The sequence below is a fragment of the Salpingoeca rosetta genome (assembly GCF_000188695.1).
Source record: "Salpingoeca rosetta unplaced genomic scaffold supercont1.17, whole genome shotgun sequence".
Classification (NCBI taxonomy): domain Eukaryota; class Choanoflagellata; order Craspedida; family Salpingoecidae; genus Salpingoeca; species Salpingoeca rosetta.
This window is the reverse complement of record NW_004754917.1, coordinates 12082-28590: the sequence shown is the minus strand read 5'-3', so window position 1 is coordinate 28590 and position 16509 is coordinate 12082. Positions and strand designations below refer to the sequence as shown.

General features: G+C 55.5%; 4 protein-coding genes across 4 annotated transcripts in view; 2 read left to right on the top strand and 2 right to left on the bottom strand.

Annotated features, from left to right (window-relative positions):
- Nucleotides 1-6: 6 nt before the first annotated feature.
- On the top strand, nt 7-1390 carry PTSG_12476 (uncharacterized protein). Its single transcript, XM_004992042.1, has one exon. It carries the CDS (start codon nt 179-181, stop codon nt 713-715), a length of 537 nt encoding a protein of 178 aa, XP_004992099.1. The 5' UTR covers nt 7-178; the 3' UTR covers nt 716-1390.
- PTSG_06702 (uncharacterized protein) lies at nt 1382-9646 on the bottom strand. The gene is made up of 22 exons (XM_004992041.1): nt 8942-9646; nt 8506-8600; nt 8281-8352; nt 7885-7991; nt 7566-7671; nt 7165-7244; nt 6870-7017; nt 6533-6625; nt 6187-6339; nt 5713-5904; nt 5372-5446; nt 5003-5161; nt 4605-4811; nt 4266-4400; nt 3949-4033; nt 3741-3802; nt 3377-3541; nt 3080-3151; nt 2845-2925; nt 2455-2625; nt 2097-2177; nt 1382-1833 (listed from the first exon to the last, which is right to left on the bottom strand). Exons 1-22 carry the CDS (start codon nt 9570-9572, stop codon nt 1486-1488), a joined length of 3318 nt encoding a protein of 1105 aa, XP_004992098.1. The 5' UTR covers nt 9573-9646; the 3' UTR covers nt 1382-1485.
- A 25-nt stretch (nt 9647-9671) lies between these two features.
- On the top strand, nt 9672-14421 carry PTSG_06701 (ribosome export GTPase). Its single transcript, XM_004992040.1, has 13 exons — nt 9672-9836; nt 10192-10298; nt 10471-10524; nt 10784-11053; nt 11282-11348; nt 11532-11635; nt 11757-11885; nt 12041-12083; nt 12327-12397; nt 12575-12909; nt 13119-13200; nt 13308-13424; nt 13591-14421. Exons 1-13 carry the CDS (start codon nt 9764-9766, stop codon nt 14293-14295), a joined length of 2157 nt encoding a protein of 718 aa, XP_004992097.1. The 5' UTR covers nt 9672-9763; the 3' UTR covers nt 14296-14421.
- A 420-nt stretch (nt 14422-14841) lies between these two features.
- PTSG_06700 (uncharacterized protein) overlaps nt 14842-16509 on the bottom strand; it is a 3740-nt gene continuing 2072 nt past the window's right edge. The window contains exons 6-7 of the mRNA XM_004992039.1: nt 16271-16434; nt 14842-16073 (exon numbers count right to left, since the gene is read on the bottom strand). Coding sequence (XP_004992096.1) covers nt 14849-16073; nt 16271-16434 — 1389 coding nt within the window. The 3' untranslated portion in view covers nt 14842-14848. The remainder of the gene's footprint in view (nt 16074-16270; nt 16435-16509) is intronic.

Here is a 16509-nt window from a genome sequence, read left to right as displayed (position 1 = left end):
TCAAATTGATATATCATTTCACTGATGTTTGCTCTTTTCTTTTTGTGTGTGGCGCGGCCGAGTTCGGGGCAGCCTTGCCTTTGATGCAAGCGCGACAACCCTGACGCAAACTGCAACAGCAGGCAAGCGGAAGCAGCAGCGGAACGAAGCAATAACAGTGATGTGATGATTGACTGTGATGTGCGCCTCTCCACTCCACCAGCATCCATTTTCCTCGCAACGCCAACGCCAAGCAACCAAGCAAAGCAAGCCAATTGGATCAATCTCGCACACAGCAACCCAGCCACCCCAACCCCAGAGCACAACTAACCAGCCACCGCCTTTCTTCGAACCAAGACCAAGCAAGCAAGCAACCAGCGCCATGAAGGTCGTAGATGAGGAGCATCTCGAGAGCGTCGTCGGCCGCTCGTTCAAGCGGGCCATGGAGGGCGCCGCCTGGGGCGTGGGCATTGGTGGCCTCGCTGCCCTTGCCCTGAACAAGTTCTCGCCCTGGTATCGCCGCTTGACCCCGGCCCTCAAGGCCTACAGCCTGCTCGTGCCCGTCATTGGCGGCATGATGATCATTGGCGAAGGCGAGCTTGTCGCCATCGAGAGGGAGCACCACCGACAGCACCACAAGGAGCAGATGCAGAAGCGCATGGAGGAGTTCCGCCGCCTTGACGCCGAGACACATGCCGCCCGCCAACAAGCCGCCAACGCGTCCTCCTCATCCTAACCAACCACGAGTCTCCTCGCAGACGCCCACTGACACGATCCATGCGTCTCTGTGGCTTCCCTTCACGCTGCTTCCCTTCACGTTGCTTCTCGCTACCACTCCTCCTGTCATCATTTGTGCTGTCTTATTCCTTCCTTCCTTCCTTGTTCTGCCGCTTGTCAGAGAGGTTACGCTGGTGAATCGTTTTGGTGAAATGTTTGATGAACTTCGAGTTTTGCGTTTGTTGAACTCCTTCCGGTCTGCGTTTGCCGCTTCGAAGCGATGCCCCTCTCTGTGTTTCTGGTGTCACGTGTTTTCAGCCGGCTGCTGCTATCCATCCATCAGCTGCTGTTTGTTACCCACCCTTCTCCTTGGTCGTGTTGCGTGTCCACGCTGTTGTTTGTAAGCGACTCTTGACCCTCCGCTACCCTATGTACACTACACAGGCACACCTGCCATGGATCGCCCTTCGGCGTGCTGGCGCCTGTGCTCACGCGACATGCCATCGTTTGTCACATCGCGTGTCACATCGCGTCCCATTACATTAATGTAAATCGTTCAGCTCAGTACATTCAAGGAGTGGTTTACTGATGACGCGTCCCCACGTGCACATGGCCAGCGCAAGAACGAAGCACAACACTGATGATGAGAGAACGCAACACACAACAACCTCAAATAAAACGCAAACACAAGCAAGCAACACCACGCACGCAAACACAAGCAAGCAACACCACGCACGTACACGCCAAGTCACATCACATCACGCACGCAACACAGACACGCACAAAGTGTCACACCTCAAAGCCCACAATTTCCTCGGCAAAGACGTCTGCGTCAATGCGTGGCGGCAAGGCCTCGTCAAAGCGCGAGTCCCCCAGGAGCGACGCCAGGCACCGCGCCAGCTCATCCTCCGTCATGCGGTCGCCAACCTCCTGCAGCAGCTCGTAGAACGCGGCCGAGTCGAGCGAGCCGTCGCCCTCAGCCACCAGCGCTGCAAACGCCTCGTGCAGGTCCGAGGGGGCGAGGCCAAGTGCAGGGCGATGGTTCACAAGGAGCGTCACCAGGTCGTCAAGGTCCACAGTCGTCTTGTACTCCCGCGTCGTGAAGTAGTCCTTGAACTTGATCTCGTTGTTCATCTCCTGCACAACACACACACACACACACGCACGCACATACACACACACGCACATACACACAAACACATCCGAGCACAGAATGAGTACAGTCCATGATGGGGAACCAAAAGCTGGAAAGCAACAGCAGAGCCCATGGCACGAACATGCAACCTCCAATTTGGTCACGCGCGCACGTGTGCAGGACAACACAGTGAGCAAAACCGCAAAGCAATAGATACTGCTGCTGCTGCTACTGTTGGTGTTGTTGCTGTGGTTGTAGCACTCACCGCAATCTGGTGCTCCGTTGGGAAGAATCCTACAGCGCGCAGCACATCTGGGACGTCTTCCAGCGGCAGCGTATCCGACGCCTGGAGCCGTGTGCACGATGGTGTTGACGTTGTGGCGATGGGAGGGGGGGGGATGGTGTGGGATGGGAGGGGGGATGGTGTGGGTTGGAGTTAATCAGCCAATTGGAGGCGGGGGGGGATGAAGAGAACAACACGAAGGGATGTCGACAGACGTGCAGTGGCATGGACGAATAAACAAACGAAAAACAGATAGACAGACAGGCAGGCAGACACACGCCGAGACCCACAGACAGACACACAGAGACATGCACACAGACACATGCACACAGCAGCGCACCTGGAGAGGGGCCATGGAGGTGATGCCGTGTCTGCGGATCTGGGCGTAGTAGAAGTACTCCTTCATGTCGTTGATGAGATCGCCATCACGTCCGCCCTCCACCAGCTCGTACAGCGCATCCATCCCCTGCGGGCGCGTCTGCACCGTCGCCGCCAGCACAGCAGGGTTCAGCTGGTTTCGACAACAGAGAAGGGGGGGGGGGAGGAAGATGGTGTGAGTTGCGAGCGTGAGAATACGTGCATGTGTGTGTGTGTGTGTGTGTGTGTGTGTGTGTGTGTGTGTGTGTGTGTGTGTGTGTGTGTGTGTGTGTGTGTGTGTGTGTGTGTGTGTGTGTGTTCGAGGATGCGCGCAGGCTAAACCGTTGTCGCAGCATGAGACACACAAACACACCTGCCACATATGCACGGATCCTGCATTGGCGCCGGCTGTGAAAAGGAATTTGCCGTCATGCGACACACGCAAGCACGTGATCTGAACAAAGCAGGAAGGGAACGACGCTGTATGGTTTAGTGGCAACATGATGCATGGGCAAAGAAAGCATCGCCGCGATGAACGACATGCATGCATGCATACATCCAGACACGCCTCAAGATGATCGCACACGGCACTAGCTGGTGCTTGCAACCTCGTCTGGGTGGGCGAGGATGGCGATGTAGCGGTGCGGGTTGCCGTCCACAGGCGCCAGACACAGACCAACCTGCAACACGTGTGTACAGAAAGAAGAAAGAAGGTGAGGGCGGCACGCATAATTCACGCATGTGCAACATTTGCGTTCACACACACACATGTATGTGCGCACCGAAAGCACCCCAGCTCTAAATGTTCAAGAACCCAACAAACAAACTAACAAACTCACAAACACACGCACACACACACACACACAGGCACACACACACACACACACACACACACACATACTGACTTTGTCTGAGTTTGCAAACGCAATAATCTGGTGGTTGAGGTGGTCGGGGTGCTTGGGCACTTGCACGAGGTGACGCACGGGATCGCCGTAAATGGGACCAAGCAGCGTCGCACGACACATGTTCGTGCTCTTGTTGTACAGCTTCAGCTTGTAGTCTGCATTCGCCTGAGTGGACAAACACACACACACACACACACACACACACACACACACACACACACACACACACACACACACACACACACACACAAAGTGAGATGTTCAGTCGGGCACAGCCGCGTCATCACGGAAGCGTAACAAAACAGCAAGGCGCTGTGTTGGTCACGCTGCTGATGTTCTGGACAACACATGCTTGCAAGCATACCGTGATCCTAAACTCCTCATCGTGCTTGCTCGTGTAATCCGTCATCGCCAGCGGATACGTCCCTGCCCAACGCACGCACACATATACACGCATGAAAAACCATGAACAGAGCTGCGAGGCGAGGATACCGTGTCAACCACCAACCGACACACACACACACACACACACACACTCACACACACACACACACACACCCAAGTGGTTGTACCTTGAGCGAGGCGCAGCCTGGGCTCGTGGATCTGCAGTTGAGTGTCGAATGTGCTGTCGAGATCATACGACACCATCATTCCATCCTGCAACGTGTGGGGAAGTCAATTGTCAGCAAAGGAATTGCATTCGCGGGTGAGTTGGGGGTTGGATGGCTGCAGATCCCAACACGGGCGACATCAAGGGCTCCCAACACATAAAGCAACACGACCAAGAGCCTAGCCATCAGCAGCAACTTCAATGCAAACGGCAACAATCTGACAAGAGGACAGCAATGCACCTGAGAGACTCCTGCAACCTGCACAAAACCTCGCCTACCTTGCCGATGGAGAACAGACAGCACCTGTGTTTCGAGTCCTCAGATTCCTCAAAGAAGACCTGCGTCACGCCCCCCACATGCGCTTTGCTCCGCCCAACAAGTTCCCACGGGCTCTCAAAGTCCGCAGGCTCAATCTACGCACACACGCACACAGGGTATGTCGAAATTGTCACGATTGCTTGGCTTCAACTTTGCCAGCACAAGCACACACACACACACATAAGCACACACACACACACACATAAGCACACACACACACACATAAGCACACACACACACATAAGCACACACACACACACACACACACACACACACACACACACACACACAGCGCGCACCTTGAAGAGGCCGACTGCGGAATCGGCGAAAGCGGCGGCTGCAAACTCGTTTGTGTGTGCAAATGCGACCTGGAGAACAGCGGCGTTTGCTGCGGGGATGGTGGTGCTGTCCGTAATCAGGTCCAGCGTCATCGCATCGCGAAAGTCAACCACCCCGTTCTCGTACCCGATGGCCAGCGTGTGCCCGTCTCGACTGAATGCCAGCGCCTGACGCGACGTGATGTGGTGTGACGTCATGTCATGTGATATCGTGTGATGTGATGCGTGAGGGCACAGGTACAGAGCAACACCTCATTTGACCAGGTGACCACCACCACGCCAACTATTCAGCACTCCATGTAAATCATCATCAACAACCATCAAGGTTGTCAACAGCGGCAGCAGCGAGCAAGACGTACGGTTGGCGTGACGCTGGCGATGGTGCGGGTAAGGATGTGTTCGCCCTTCTCGTAGTTCCAGATTTGCAGAGCGCCGTTGCTGCTGGCCGAGACCATCATCGCGCTGGACGGGTGCACGGCAATGTCCGTGATGCCGGCGGTGTGGGAATTCAACACAACCTGACACGCGGTAGCGGTGATGGTGATGCGAATAGCGAGTTGGAGATGGAGATGGAGGGGGGAGGGAGGAAAATGAGTCCATGAAGTTCGGGCAGTGATTGTCGTGGTTCTGTCAAGACAAACCACAACGCATCCCATGCACCCCACGCACCATCATCACCACCACCGTGACCACCACCGCAACTGTCACCATCACCAGTGCCGACGTACCGTGGGCATGAACTCGGCGCCCGTGATGATGTTGACAATGAGGCCCTCGGATGTGCTCACAACGAAGTTTGGCAGCTGCCGTGACAAACATGGAAAAACACAACTGTCAGCAGAGGCGATGACGCTAGCATACACGCGATCGCAATTTGTGTGTGCAGCGCACAAGAATCGCAACTTCAAATCTCAAAGGAACGCACACAAGGACACGCACAAGGATACGCACAACGACACACGCCAGGGCATGCACGAGGATACACAAGGACACACAAGGACACACACACACACACATATACACAGACACAGACACACAAACACAAGGACACGCAAGGCGCGCAACTGACCGCCTGGGAGAATGTCTCTGGCGTGGGCTGGGAGTGGTCGTCGTGTGCGAAGAGGTGGGCAAGATCATCATCAGCAGCAGCGGTTGCAAATGCAATGGCGGTGATGGCGCCAGACTCCAGATCCTCGTTCCACCCGAGCGCGCGGCACTGGTGGTCGAAGCAGCGCACACACCCGTCCCCGCACCCAAGCACCTGCAGCAGGCCATGGTGCGTGCGTGCGTGCGTGCGTGCGTGTGTGTGTGTGTGTGTGTGTGTGTGTGTGTGTGTGTGTGTGTGTGTGTGTGTGTGTGTGTGTGTGTGTGTGTGTGTGTGTGTGGTGTTGTGGTGGGTTGGGTAGTGGTGTATTGTTGGGGGTAAGGGCGAGCGTGAAGGCGCAGGGCTGTCACAGCGAGTTTCACGCAAACTCATGCATATCACACACACACACACACATACACACATACAAACACACGCACACACAATGAGCCGCCTGACCAGGAAGCGGCTGTCTGGGGTGAGGCAGAGCGTGTTGACGGCAGCAGGGGAGGCCTGTATCCTCTTGAGTTGGCTGTACGGCTGGTCGGCAGCAGTGCGGCTCCACATAATCACTTCTCCGGCGACGTTGCCCGACACTGCCGTCAGCTCGTCCTGTGGAGTGGAGGCAAAACGAGTGGTAGCGTGATGGGGTGTTGTCGTGACATGAGCAGACGACACGTGCAGTCACAGCACAAACGCAACATAGCGTAGGACAAGCACAACACAACACAGCAGAGTGCAGGGCACTGCAACGCAGGGCAGTCACAACGCAGCACAACCCAATGTATGCACACGCCCGGCTTACGGGAAGGAAGGCCGATGCGGTGAGCCGCGCTTTGGATTCGTTTGCAATTGTCTGCACCTCCAGCTCGTCTGATGCCCACGACAGGAACAACGCCTTGATGGAGGAGGTGGTGGTGGTGTTTCGTGTGGAGGTGGAGGGACAAGCACATCGTCAGTTGGGGACCGGCAAATCTCATCTTCCAGTCTTGTTCACGCACCCATCCACACACACACACACACACAGATACAGACAGACAGACAGACAGACAGACAGACAAACAGACAGACACAGACACAGACACAGACACAGACACACACACACACACACACACACACAAGAGCGTGGCTGTGGCTGTCACCTCGTTTGTGGTGTTTGCGACGGCCCGGTTGGCTGCGGTTGGATGTGCGGTGACGGAGACGATGGGAGTGGACAGAGCATCCAGATCAGCACTGGCCACCGGCGCAGTTGCGTCGGGATTCGTCCACTCGAACACACGCGCTTGTTGGCTGGCGGTGGAAAGCAAATCGTGAGGGTGGGGTGAGCAGGTGGTGGTGTTGCGGCAGCGATTAACAGCTGTGTATGCAAGTGCGCAAATAACTTGTGTGTGTGCTTTTGCATTGTGTGTGCATTGTGTGGAAGAGACGTGTCACTACCTTCCGTCCTCTTTGGTGATGACGACGATGAGCAACAAGGCGTCGTGCGAAAAACACGCCGCCTGCACACCAAGTCCAATCTGTACACATGCACACATGCACGGACGCGCGGGTGAGTGTTGGTGTTCCGATTCCTCTTCGCAAACAAACTGCGCTGTGTTGTTGAGAAGTCAACAGCATTGGCACAATGGCAACCACCATGCTCACGCACGCACGCACGCACACACACACATACGAGCACGTATACATACACACAAACGAGCACACACACACATACGAGCACACGAGCACGTATACATACACACACATACGAGCACACGAGCACGTACACATACACACACGCACACGCACACGCACATACACACGCACGCACGAACGCACGAGCACACACACACACACACCTGGTCCTTGAAGTAGGTGCGAATGGGGAGATTGGTTGCCGTGTCCCAGACGATGAGCGTTGCGTCATCGCCGGCATCAGCTGTCGCAAGCCACTTGCCGTCCCCACTGCACAACAGCACCAGAACCACAACGAAACAAAGCGCTTGTCGCGTGAGCCACATTCCACACACACACACACACACACACACACACACACACACACACACACACACACACACACACACACACATGCGTTGGTGACCACCCGTCAACCCCGCACGACGACGAACAGCTTGCGCTCGCTCGTGTTCACACCAACAGTAGCAGCAGCGGCAGCACCTTGCGCACGACGTTGTGATTGCGAATCTGTGCCCGAGGAGAATAGATTGGTCGCCGGCAGATTTGTGCAGCACAACGGCTGCATGGCCCGAGCAGAACACAACATCCTGGCCACGTCGAGCGGGTGGGGAGTGTAGGGATGGTTGGTGATGGGTGATGGCGGGTGTGAGGCACGATATGAACGAAAACAGTTGATAGAAAAGGCGATTGAGGAGGAGAGCGCGCTCGACACATGACACTGTGCGAAAGCAATACCGATACAGAGGCAGGGAGGGAAGGGGAGATAGACATACACACACACACACACACACACACACACACACACACACACACACACACACACACACACACCCAGGCCAGCAAACCAAGCCAAAGCAAGCAAACAGCAGCACGTACGGAGCGGGTGCCATCTTCAATGAGATGCACGGTGGGGTTGGAGGTGTTGAAGCCAAAGGCCCAGTTGAGGTCCTATCAACCCGCCGTATTGCAGGAAGTGCAAGAAGAGAACAGCGTGTTAGCACACCAGGTGAGGACGGCAAGGTACCGCGTCGCGGTCGCAAGCGCACAGGACAGGAACCAGCAGCAACAGGAATGAGATGAATGTGGTTGTGCGACGCGTACAAGTGGATGCCGTGGGACTTTGTAGCGCTTGTGTCCTGCATGCAGGTCCTTGAGGCGGTCGTAGCTGCCCACGCTGGCAGATGCTTCCCGGCCATCTGTCAGTAAACAACACGCGCGATGGACGGCAGAACAAGACGTTGCATGAGGGCTGATCCAAGTATCGGTGTCAACGACACACACACATACACAATGTGTGCATATTTTGTGTTTGAGCACATATCTCCAATACAGACACCAACACATACGCACAGGCACAGACAAACAAAGAACCAAACACACAGGCACAGACAAAACAAAAACACACACAGACAAAACAAACACACACACACACACACACACACACACACACACACACACACACACACACACACACAGATAGCCAGACACACAAACACACACACACACACACACACAGATGCATAGACAGGGCACGCACCAAGAGACTGGATGGGGTCGGTGCCCATTTCCGATGTTTGATACTGTGATTCGCTATCCAGGAGTGACGCAGAGGTGATGGGCTGCGCGTCGATGGGGTCCGTGCTTGACGATGTTCGCCCGCCTGCCGCATCCTCTCCATCCTTGGCAGCGTCCTCTGTCTGTGCGCTTGCCAGATTGCTCACCCCCTCTTCTTCAGCGTCTTCGTCAGCGTCTTCTTGCTGCTGCTCCTCCTCTGGCTGCTGCTCTTGCTGCTCTTCTTCCTTTGCTTCTCCTTCCTCCTGGGATGCTGTGTGAGGGGGCTCAACGACTGCACTAGCGTCGCCTGCTGCCTCAACTGCTGTGTCTTCATCGGCCTGTACATCATCTTCAGAGCCAGTTGTGTTTGCTGCACTGCCGGGCGCTTGGTCTGACTCCTGCTTGTCTTCGTTGTTGGATGCTTCATCGCCTGCCTCTGCCTCCGTTGTTGTGTCATCGGTTGGCTTGGCCTCTTCCTGCTGCTCTTGGCCCTCCTGCTGCTGTGTTTGCTCTTGCTCTCCGCTCTCTTCTGTGGGGTCCTGCTCTGCCTCTACACCTTTTGTCGTCTCCTGCACTGTCTCCTCCATCACCGCATCGCCTGCCTCATCTGCCATGCTGCTCTTTGCTTGCTTGTCTTGTGTTGTTGCCTGTTGTTGTCTTGGCTGACTGGTTGGCAACCTCTTTGGCAACGGCAAAATTAACTTTGTCCAAGGTCAAAATTGCCTTTTCCCCACGTGTGCCCGCTGCCTCAACAGACACAACACGCACACGCACACACGCACCCATCCACCGACCAACCGCAGCCATGGGCGGAAACCTCAAGAACAAGGTCAAGTTCCAGGGCCGCATCTCCAAGAGCAAGAGCAGCACAAACCCGGGTGTGTCGATATGTTTGTGTGGGTGTAGATGTGTAGATGGTTGTGCATGTGTAGATTTGTTTGCGTGCGCGTGCGCTCCCTCTCTCTCTATATCTTTGTCTCTGTCTGTCTGTCTGTCTGTCTGTCTGTCTGTCTGTCTGTCTGTCTGTCTGTCTGTCTGTCTGTCTCTGTCTCTCTCTGTCTCTCTCTGTCTCTCTCTCTGTCTGTCTCTCTCTCTGTCTCTTTCTTTCTTTTTGGCACCGTCTGTCTGCGCGTGCTGCCTGTTTTTCCCTGTGCATGCCGCTCCCCCCCCCCATTCTCGTTGCTTTGGTTGCTTTGATGAGACTCATGCAAGCCGCTTGCGAATCATTTGTAGATCGTTCCAACAAGAGCCCTGGCCACAATGTGCGCACACGCACAACCGTCAACCGGTTGGCCATGTACAAGAGCGGCGGCAAGGCCATCCGAAACAGCAAGGGCAAGGTAACATGGCTTGGATATGCATTGCGTATTTGCTGTGTGCGTGTGTGATCGAGTTGCTTTGTGTGTGATTGCAAGGCATCTGCGAGGGATCCTAACCCCCAATGCCATGTAGGTGCGTTATTGAACGAACTCACGCCTCACTTAAACCAACACTCTGGCTGGCTGTCTGCAGATCATTCGTGCAGCACCTTTCCAGTCCTCCGTCTCGTCTGGCACCATGGCGCGGGTATGTGTGGGTGCTTGTGTGCGCGCGCGCGTGTGTGTGTGCGTGTGTGTGCGCGCGCGTGTGTGTGTGTGTGCGTAAACTGTGCACTTGTGAGAAGTTGAGTGTCCATGAGTGAAGTCTGCGTCCACACACGCACTGCTGATGTATTGTATGAATGATGCGCTCACTCACTCACTCGCCCACCACCCACTTCCCCGTGCACTGTCCCTGCACCCCACATGGTCCACTCGCCTCCATGCTTCTGCCTGTGGTTGAACAGATTGAGCCCAACCGAAGGTGGTTTGGCAACACCCGCGTCATCGGACAGCAGCAGCTGGAGGAGTTCCGCGAGGCCATGAACACGGCAAAGCGGGATCCGTACACGTTTGTCATGCACCAGAAGAAGCTACCCATGTCCCTGCTGCGCGACATGCCTGAGACAACCAACACCAGGATGCTCAGCACGGAGCCCTTTGAGGCCACGTTTGGGCCCAAGTCGCAGCGCAAACGCCCAAAGATCAGCGTCGAGAACATGGCCGACCTCGCACGCGTAAGTGATGCATTGAGTGTGCGTGTGCGTGCGTGTTTGTGTGTGTGTGCGTGTTTCTGTGCGTGCGTGTGCGTGCGTGTATGCATGCGTGCGTGTGTGTGTGTCTGTGTGTGTGTGTGTGCGTGCGTGTATGCATGCGTGCGTGTGTGTGTGTCTGTGTGTGTGTGTCTTTCTATCCAGTGTTGCTCATGGTGACTGCGCCTGCTCCTCTTTGCCTGACGTGATCAGGCATCTGAGGAGAAGCACGAGAGCTACGATGCTTCAAAGGACAGGGACCTTGTTCAGGAAGAGACAGGTGGGCTTTCTTGTGTGAGGAGGAGAGAGAGACTGTGTGTGTGTGTTGGAGGTGTATGCGAGAGAGAGAGTGTGTGTGTATGGGCGTGAGGATGTACATGTACTTCAACTAGTTTGCCCCTGCGCGACGTGTCAGCAGACGCTTGCTCCTCATACTCACCAGCACGTATGTATGTGTGTGCAGGCGAGCGCGAGTGCGCGCGCGATTGGATCTTTGGTGCTGGCCAATCGAAGCGCATCTGGTCGGAGCTGTACAAAGTCATTGACGCATCGGACGTCCTTGTTCAGGTACCAAAACAGCCATGGCATTCTTGTGCCCAGGCCGCCCCCCCCCACTGCTGTATCTGTGCGTGCACACAACAGACCCCTTTCTTCTCAGCACCACTGCCACTGCTGTGCCCGTGTACAGGTGCTTGATGCGCGCGACCCGATGGGCACCCGCTCCGAGCACGTGGAGAACTACCTCAGAAAGGAGAAGCCCCACAAGCACCTCGTCTTTGTGCTCAACAAATGCGATCTCGTCCCAACCTGGTCAACGGTGCGCTGCACTCCCTCCATGAGTGGCATTGGGTCTTGACGTGATCGCACGCGTGCATGGCCAAGCTTGTTCTTAAACGTATGCAAACAACCTGATGCACGACTCATTTCAATGTTACCGGGCGTCTCTGCGTGCTGCCCGATTCTCTGTCTCAGGTTCGCTGGGTGGCGTCCCTCTCCGCTGAATACCCAACGCTTGGTCAGTTGCCCTTGTTTTTTCGCGTGCATATGCATGTGCATGTATGATCTGTAGCATGTACGCAATGTACATGTCGTGCGCACGTGGGTGTGTGTGATGCTAGGTTTCACGTTGCAGCGTGTCTTGGCGTGATAAGTCCACTGGCATGTCCCGTCTTGCCTGGTCTTCGCTGGTTTCGGCTGGGATGCTCACAACAATCGCACGTGATGTTTATTGTTCCCCTCCCCTTGTCATGACCAACAGCCTTCCACGCCAGCATCAACAACTCCTTTGGCAAAGGATCCCTCATCCAACTCCTTCGCCAAATTGCATTTGTACGTCGCACAAGCGTGTGTGTGTGTGTGTTGTGTGTGTGTGTGTGTTCACGTGCCTGTCACTTCCGTTGCCCTTTGATCGCTCGGGAGCTTTCGCCCCCCCCCTGTCTCCTCTTCACCTCTCACCCGCCTCACACACACACACACACACACACACACACACACACACACATGCAGCTGCACAAGGACAAGCAGCAGATCAGCGTGGGCTTTATTGGGTATCCAAATGTTGGCAAGAGCTCCATCATCAACACCATCATGGGGCAGAAGTCGTGCAAGACCGCGCCCATCCCTGGCGAGACGAAAGTGTGGCAATACGTGCGCCTGACGGGCCGCATCTACCTCATTGACTGCCCCGGTGTGGTGCCGCCCAGCGAGGATTCTGAGGCCAACATCATCCTGAAGGGTGTGGTGCGTCTGGAGCACGTGCAAGCGCCAGAGGACTACATCCCCGCCGTCCTCGAGCGCGCCCGCCGCATCTACATCAACCGCGTCTACGGCATCGAGCACTGGTGCGCATGCTCTGTATGTGTGTGTTTGTGTGTGTGTGTGTGTGTGTGTGTGTGTGTGTGTGTGTGTGTGTGTAAACTTATTGGTTTGTGTGTCGCGGAGCGGCGCCATGCCATTGGGTGCCAGCTGTGCGCCACAGCGAACTCTCCGCGTCGTATTCACTTATTCTCCTGTGTCGTGCGCTGCATTGTATGGGTCACGCGCTTGACAGGAACACGCACATTGACTTTCTTGAGCAGCTTGCCAAGAAGACGGGCAAACTCCTCAAGGGCGGCGATCCAAACGTCTCCGCGGTGCGTTGATATGCGTGGAATCGTGGGCGCACTTAATCTGCACTGTTTGCCAAGCTGCAAGTGCATAGCGTGACGCCTTGTCCTGCTCGTGCCGCTGGTGTCAACAGGTTGCGCGCATCGTGCTGCAGGACTGGCAGCGCGGGCGCCTGCCCTACTTCATCATGCCCCCAGACAACCCCGAGTACAACAAGGACGTCTCCACCAACAACTTTGGTGTCACACAGGTGTGTTTTGTGCGTGCGTGCGTGTGTTTGTATGTGTGTGTATGTGTATGTGTTTATATGTGTGTGTGTGTGTGTGTGTGGTCTTCGTGAAGGGATTAAGTGTGCAACATTCACCCTAACTCGCATCACCAACAACTTGCACGTGATCAACCACCACCACCACCAGAAAATCGAGGGGATGCAGGTGACGGCGAAGTTTGATGCGGTTGACCTGCACGGCGCGGCGCTGCTGCCCGAGGGTGAGGAGAAGGACGAGGCGGCGGTGGAGGATGGAGACGGTGAAGAGAAGGAGCAGGAAGAGGAAGAGGCAGCCGGAAACAAGGAGGAGAATGAAGAGGAAGAGGAAGCTTTGCCCGATTGGGATGACTTGGATGCAAGCAATGGCGATGAAGAGGCAGCGACAGAGGCAGTTGAGGTGAAGGACAGCACCGTGCCGGCGGATGACAACGATGCCGACGGTGGTGATGATGATGATGATGTGGAGGAAGAAGCGGAAGGGGAAGAGGAGGATGTTACTGCTGAGGATGATGACGAGGAAGAGGAAGAGGAAGAGGAGACAGTGATGAAGAAGCCCAAGCAACAGAAGGAGAAGAAGGCAGCGAAGGGAAGCAAGAAGCAGCAGCAACAACAACAGCGGCGAGCGGCCTCAACACACAAGGGCTGGACCGTTGAGACACGTGGCGGCAAGCGTGTTGTTGACGACGATGACGATGATGATGACGACAGTCGCCGTCGCCGCCGTGGTCCAAAGGACAAACGCATGACCACCAGCAAGCGCCCGGCCATGAACTACTACGATGTCGTCAACGTCAAGAACCGCAAACGCCGCCAGCCCGAGGCCATGATGCTTCGCCGCCGCAGGAGAAAATAGCTCTCATCTGTGTGTGTGTGTCTGTGTGTGTGGGTTCGTGTTCATCTCACTTTGCTTGGCTTTACCTACGTGCGTTTGATTGAGTTTCTGCTGAAGTCCTCAAGTAAATGGTTCACATCTCCAACAACCGCTTTGATCAGAGCAATCACACGTGATGTGATGTGTCTCCGTCTCGAGTGCATGCAGTTGCACGTGTGTGTGGTTTACCCCATGTATTGATGCATGTGATGATGGGCCGAGCAGCCGCACCACATCAAACATACACACAGAAGCGAACACAACAAGGTGAGGTGCAAGAGCACCATGTAACACAACGAAAAAAAAAAAAAATAACCGAAAAAAGCAATTGATTCAAGTCATCATAAAGCAAGCGTTGACATCATGAGCACAAAAGAAGACCATGAAGAACGACAGTCGGATGCCCACAAAGACACTGCAGGACAAGCAAGCAAGCATTCAAGTAAGAAACAGCATTCATTTACGTGCACACAAACACGTACACACGCACACAGAACCGCACAACATTGAACCATTGGCAACATGGTGGAATGGGTTAGCAGGTAGTGGAAATGATGAACTCGTATGGGGCGCTGTCGCCAGGCGCACCAACCACCAGGGCGAACATGGGCGGGCCCTCGCCCGGGTATGTAACGGACTCCACGTGCTCATTGTCGGTCGAGGTGTCGCTGACGTCAAGGATGGTGCCCTCAAAGTCGAAGAGAACCACGTCCAAGTCGCCAACAGCGTCCTCGAAGTAGACGTCGATGCTGGCGAAGCCATTGGCACAAGGGAAAAACGCATACCAGTCTTCCTCTCCGTAGCACACGGTGGCGTTGAAGGCATCGTTACTGCCAATGACAGTGGGGTTTGACGGACTGTTGTTCGGCTCAAAGTCATCGCTGGTGCAGTCGGGGTCACAGTTGACTGTCACGTCCAGCTGGTATGGCGCCTCGGATCCAGCGAAGCCAAAGACGAGAATGTAGTACGTTGCCTCTGTGGCGTTGGTGTTGAACAAGGCAGCAGTCTCTGGCCAGCCCTCTGTCTCAGCCGAAGCAACTTCCGTTCCAAATTCGTCGTAGATGATGAAGTCCAAGTCGCTATCGTCGCCATTGAACCACAGACTCACAAACAGCGCGCCTCCCGGGCACACGGCCACCTCGTAGTAGTCGTCATTGCCCGAGCAAGCGGTCGCGAGCGCCTGCGTCGTCTCGTTGCCGAGATTCGCCGCCGCCAGCTGCGAGTCATTGGGCTCGTAGTCGTCTGTCAGGCACGACAGCTCCCCGCACAGCAGCGTCGTCTGCATGGTGTAGGGGGCAGAAGCGCCCTCGTAGCCGTACACGTCAAGAAACACGGTCGAGTTGGCGCCTTCGTGGGAGAATACAATCCACTCGTTGTCGGTGGCGCTGGCGGAGTACGTTAGCGGGCTGCCGCCATCATCATACAGGTCCATGTCCAAGTCGCCAGTCTGGTGGTCGAACAGCACTTTGATGATGATGGTGCCGTTGCACACAGGGATGGCAAACCAGTCGTCCTCGCCGTCGCAAATCACGGCAGAGATGCTGCTGTCTCCTCCACCAACCATGGTGACTTCACCGGGTGGGCTGTCGTTGGGCTCATACATGTCATTAACGCAGCCCGTGAAGGAGGTGGTGGTTGTTGTCGTGGTGGTCGTGGCGTTGGTGGTGGTTGTTGTCGTGGTGGTCACGGTGGTCGTGGTTGTTGTGGTTGTGACGGTGACATTGCAGTCCATGTCCGCGGTGGAGAAAGCGCAGAATCGGCTAATTGAATGGTTGTGGTGGCCGGGATGACGTGAACATGATCGCACCAAGGGGGTGGCGACAGGCGTGGATGAGTGAGAGCACAAGCGGTGCAGTGTGTGCGTGATGCGCAGTGCGTGAAGCGTGGTGGATGATGGCTGAAACAGCGCAGACAAGCACGAGTACACAGGTACAGGTATGCATGACACGAAACTCACTGGCAGGCAACAATGGCCTTCATGTCCTCAAAAGAAGATCCTGGTTCCATGTCGGGGCAGTCGGAGAGGCAGATGCCGAGATCAACGAAGGTGGTCTCTGTGTGGCGTGAAGCACTTGCCATGCAGTTCACGAATGCATCCCGCACATCGTCCTCAAACACGCTCTGCAGTGTGCGTATGTGTGTGGTGGGGGGGGGGGGGGAGGGGGAGGGGGAGGGGACGGGAGTCAGTGTGTGTGT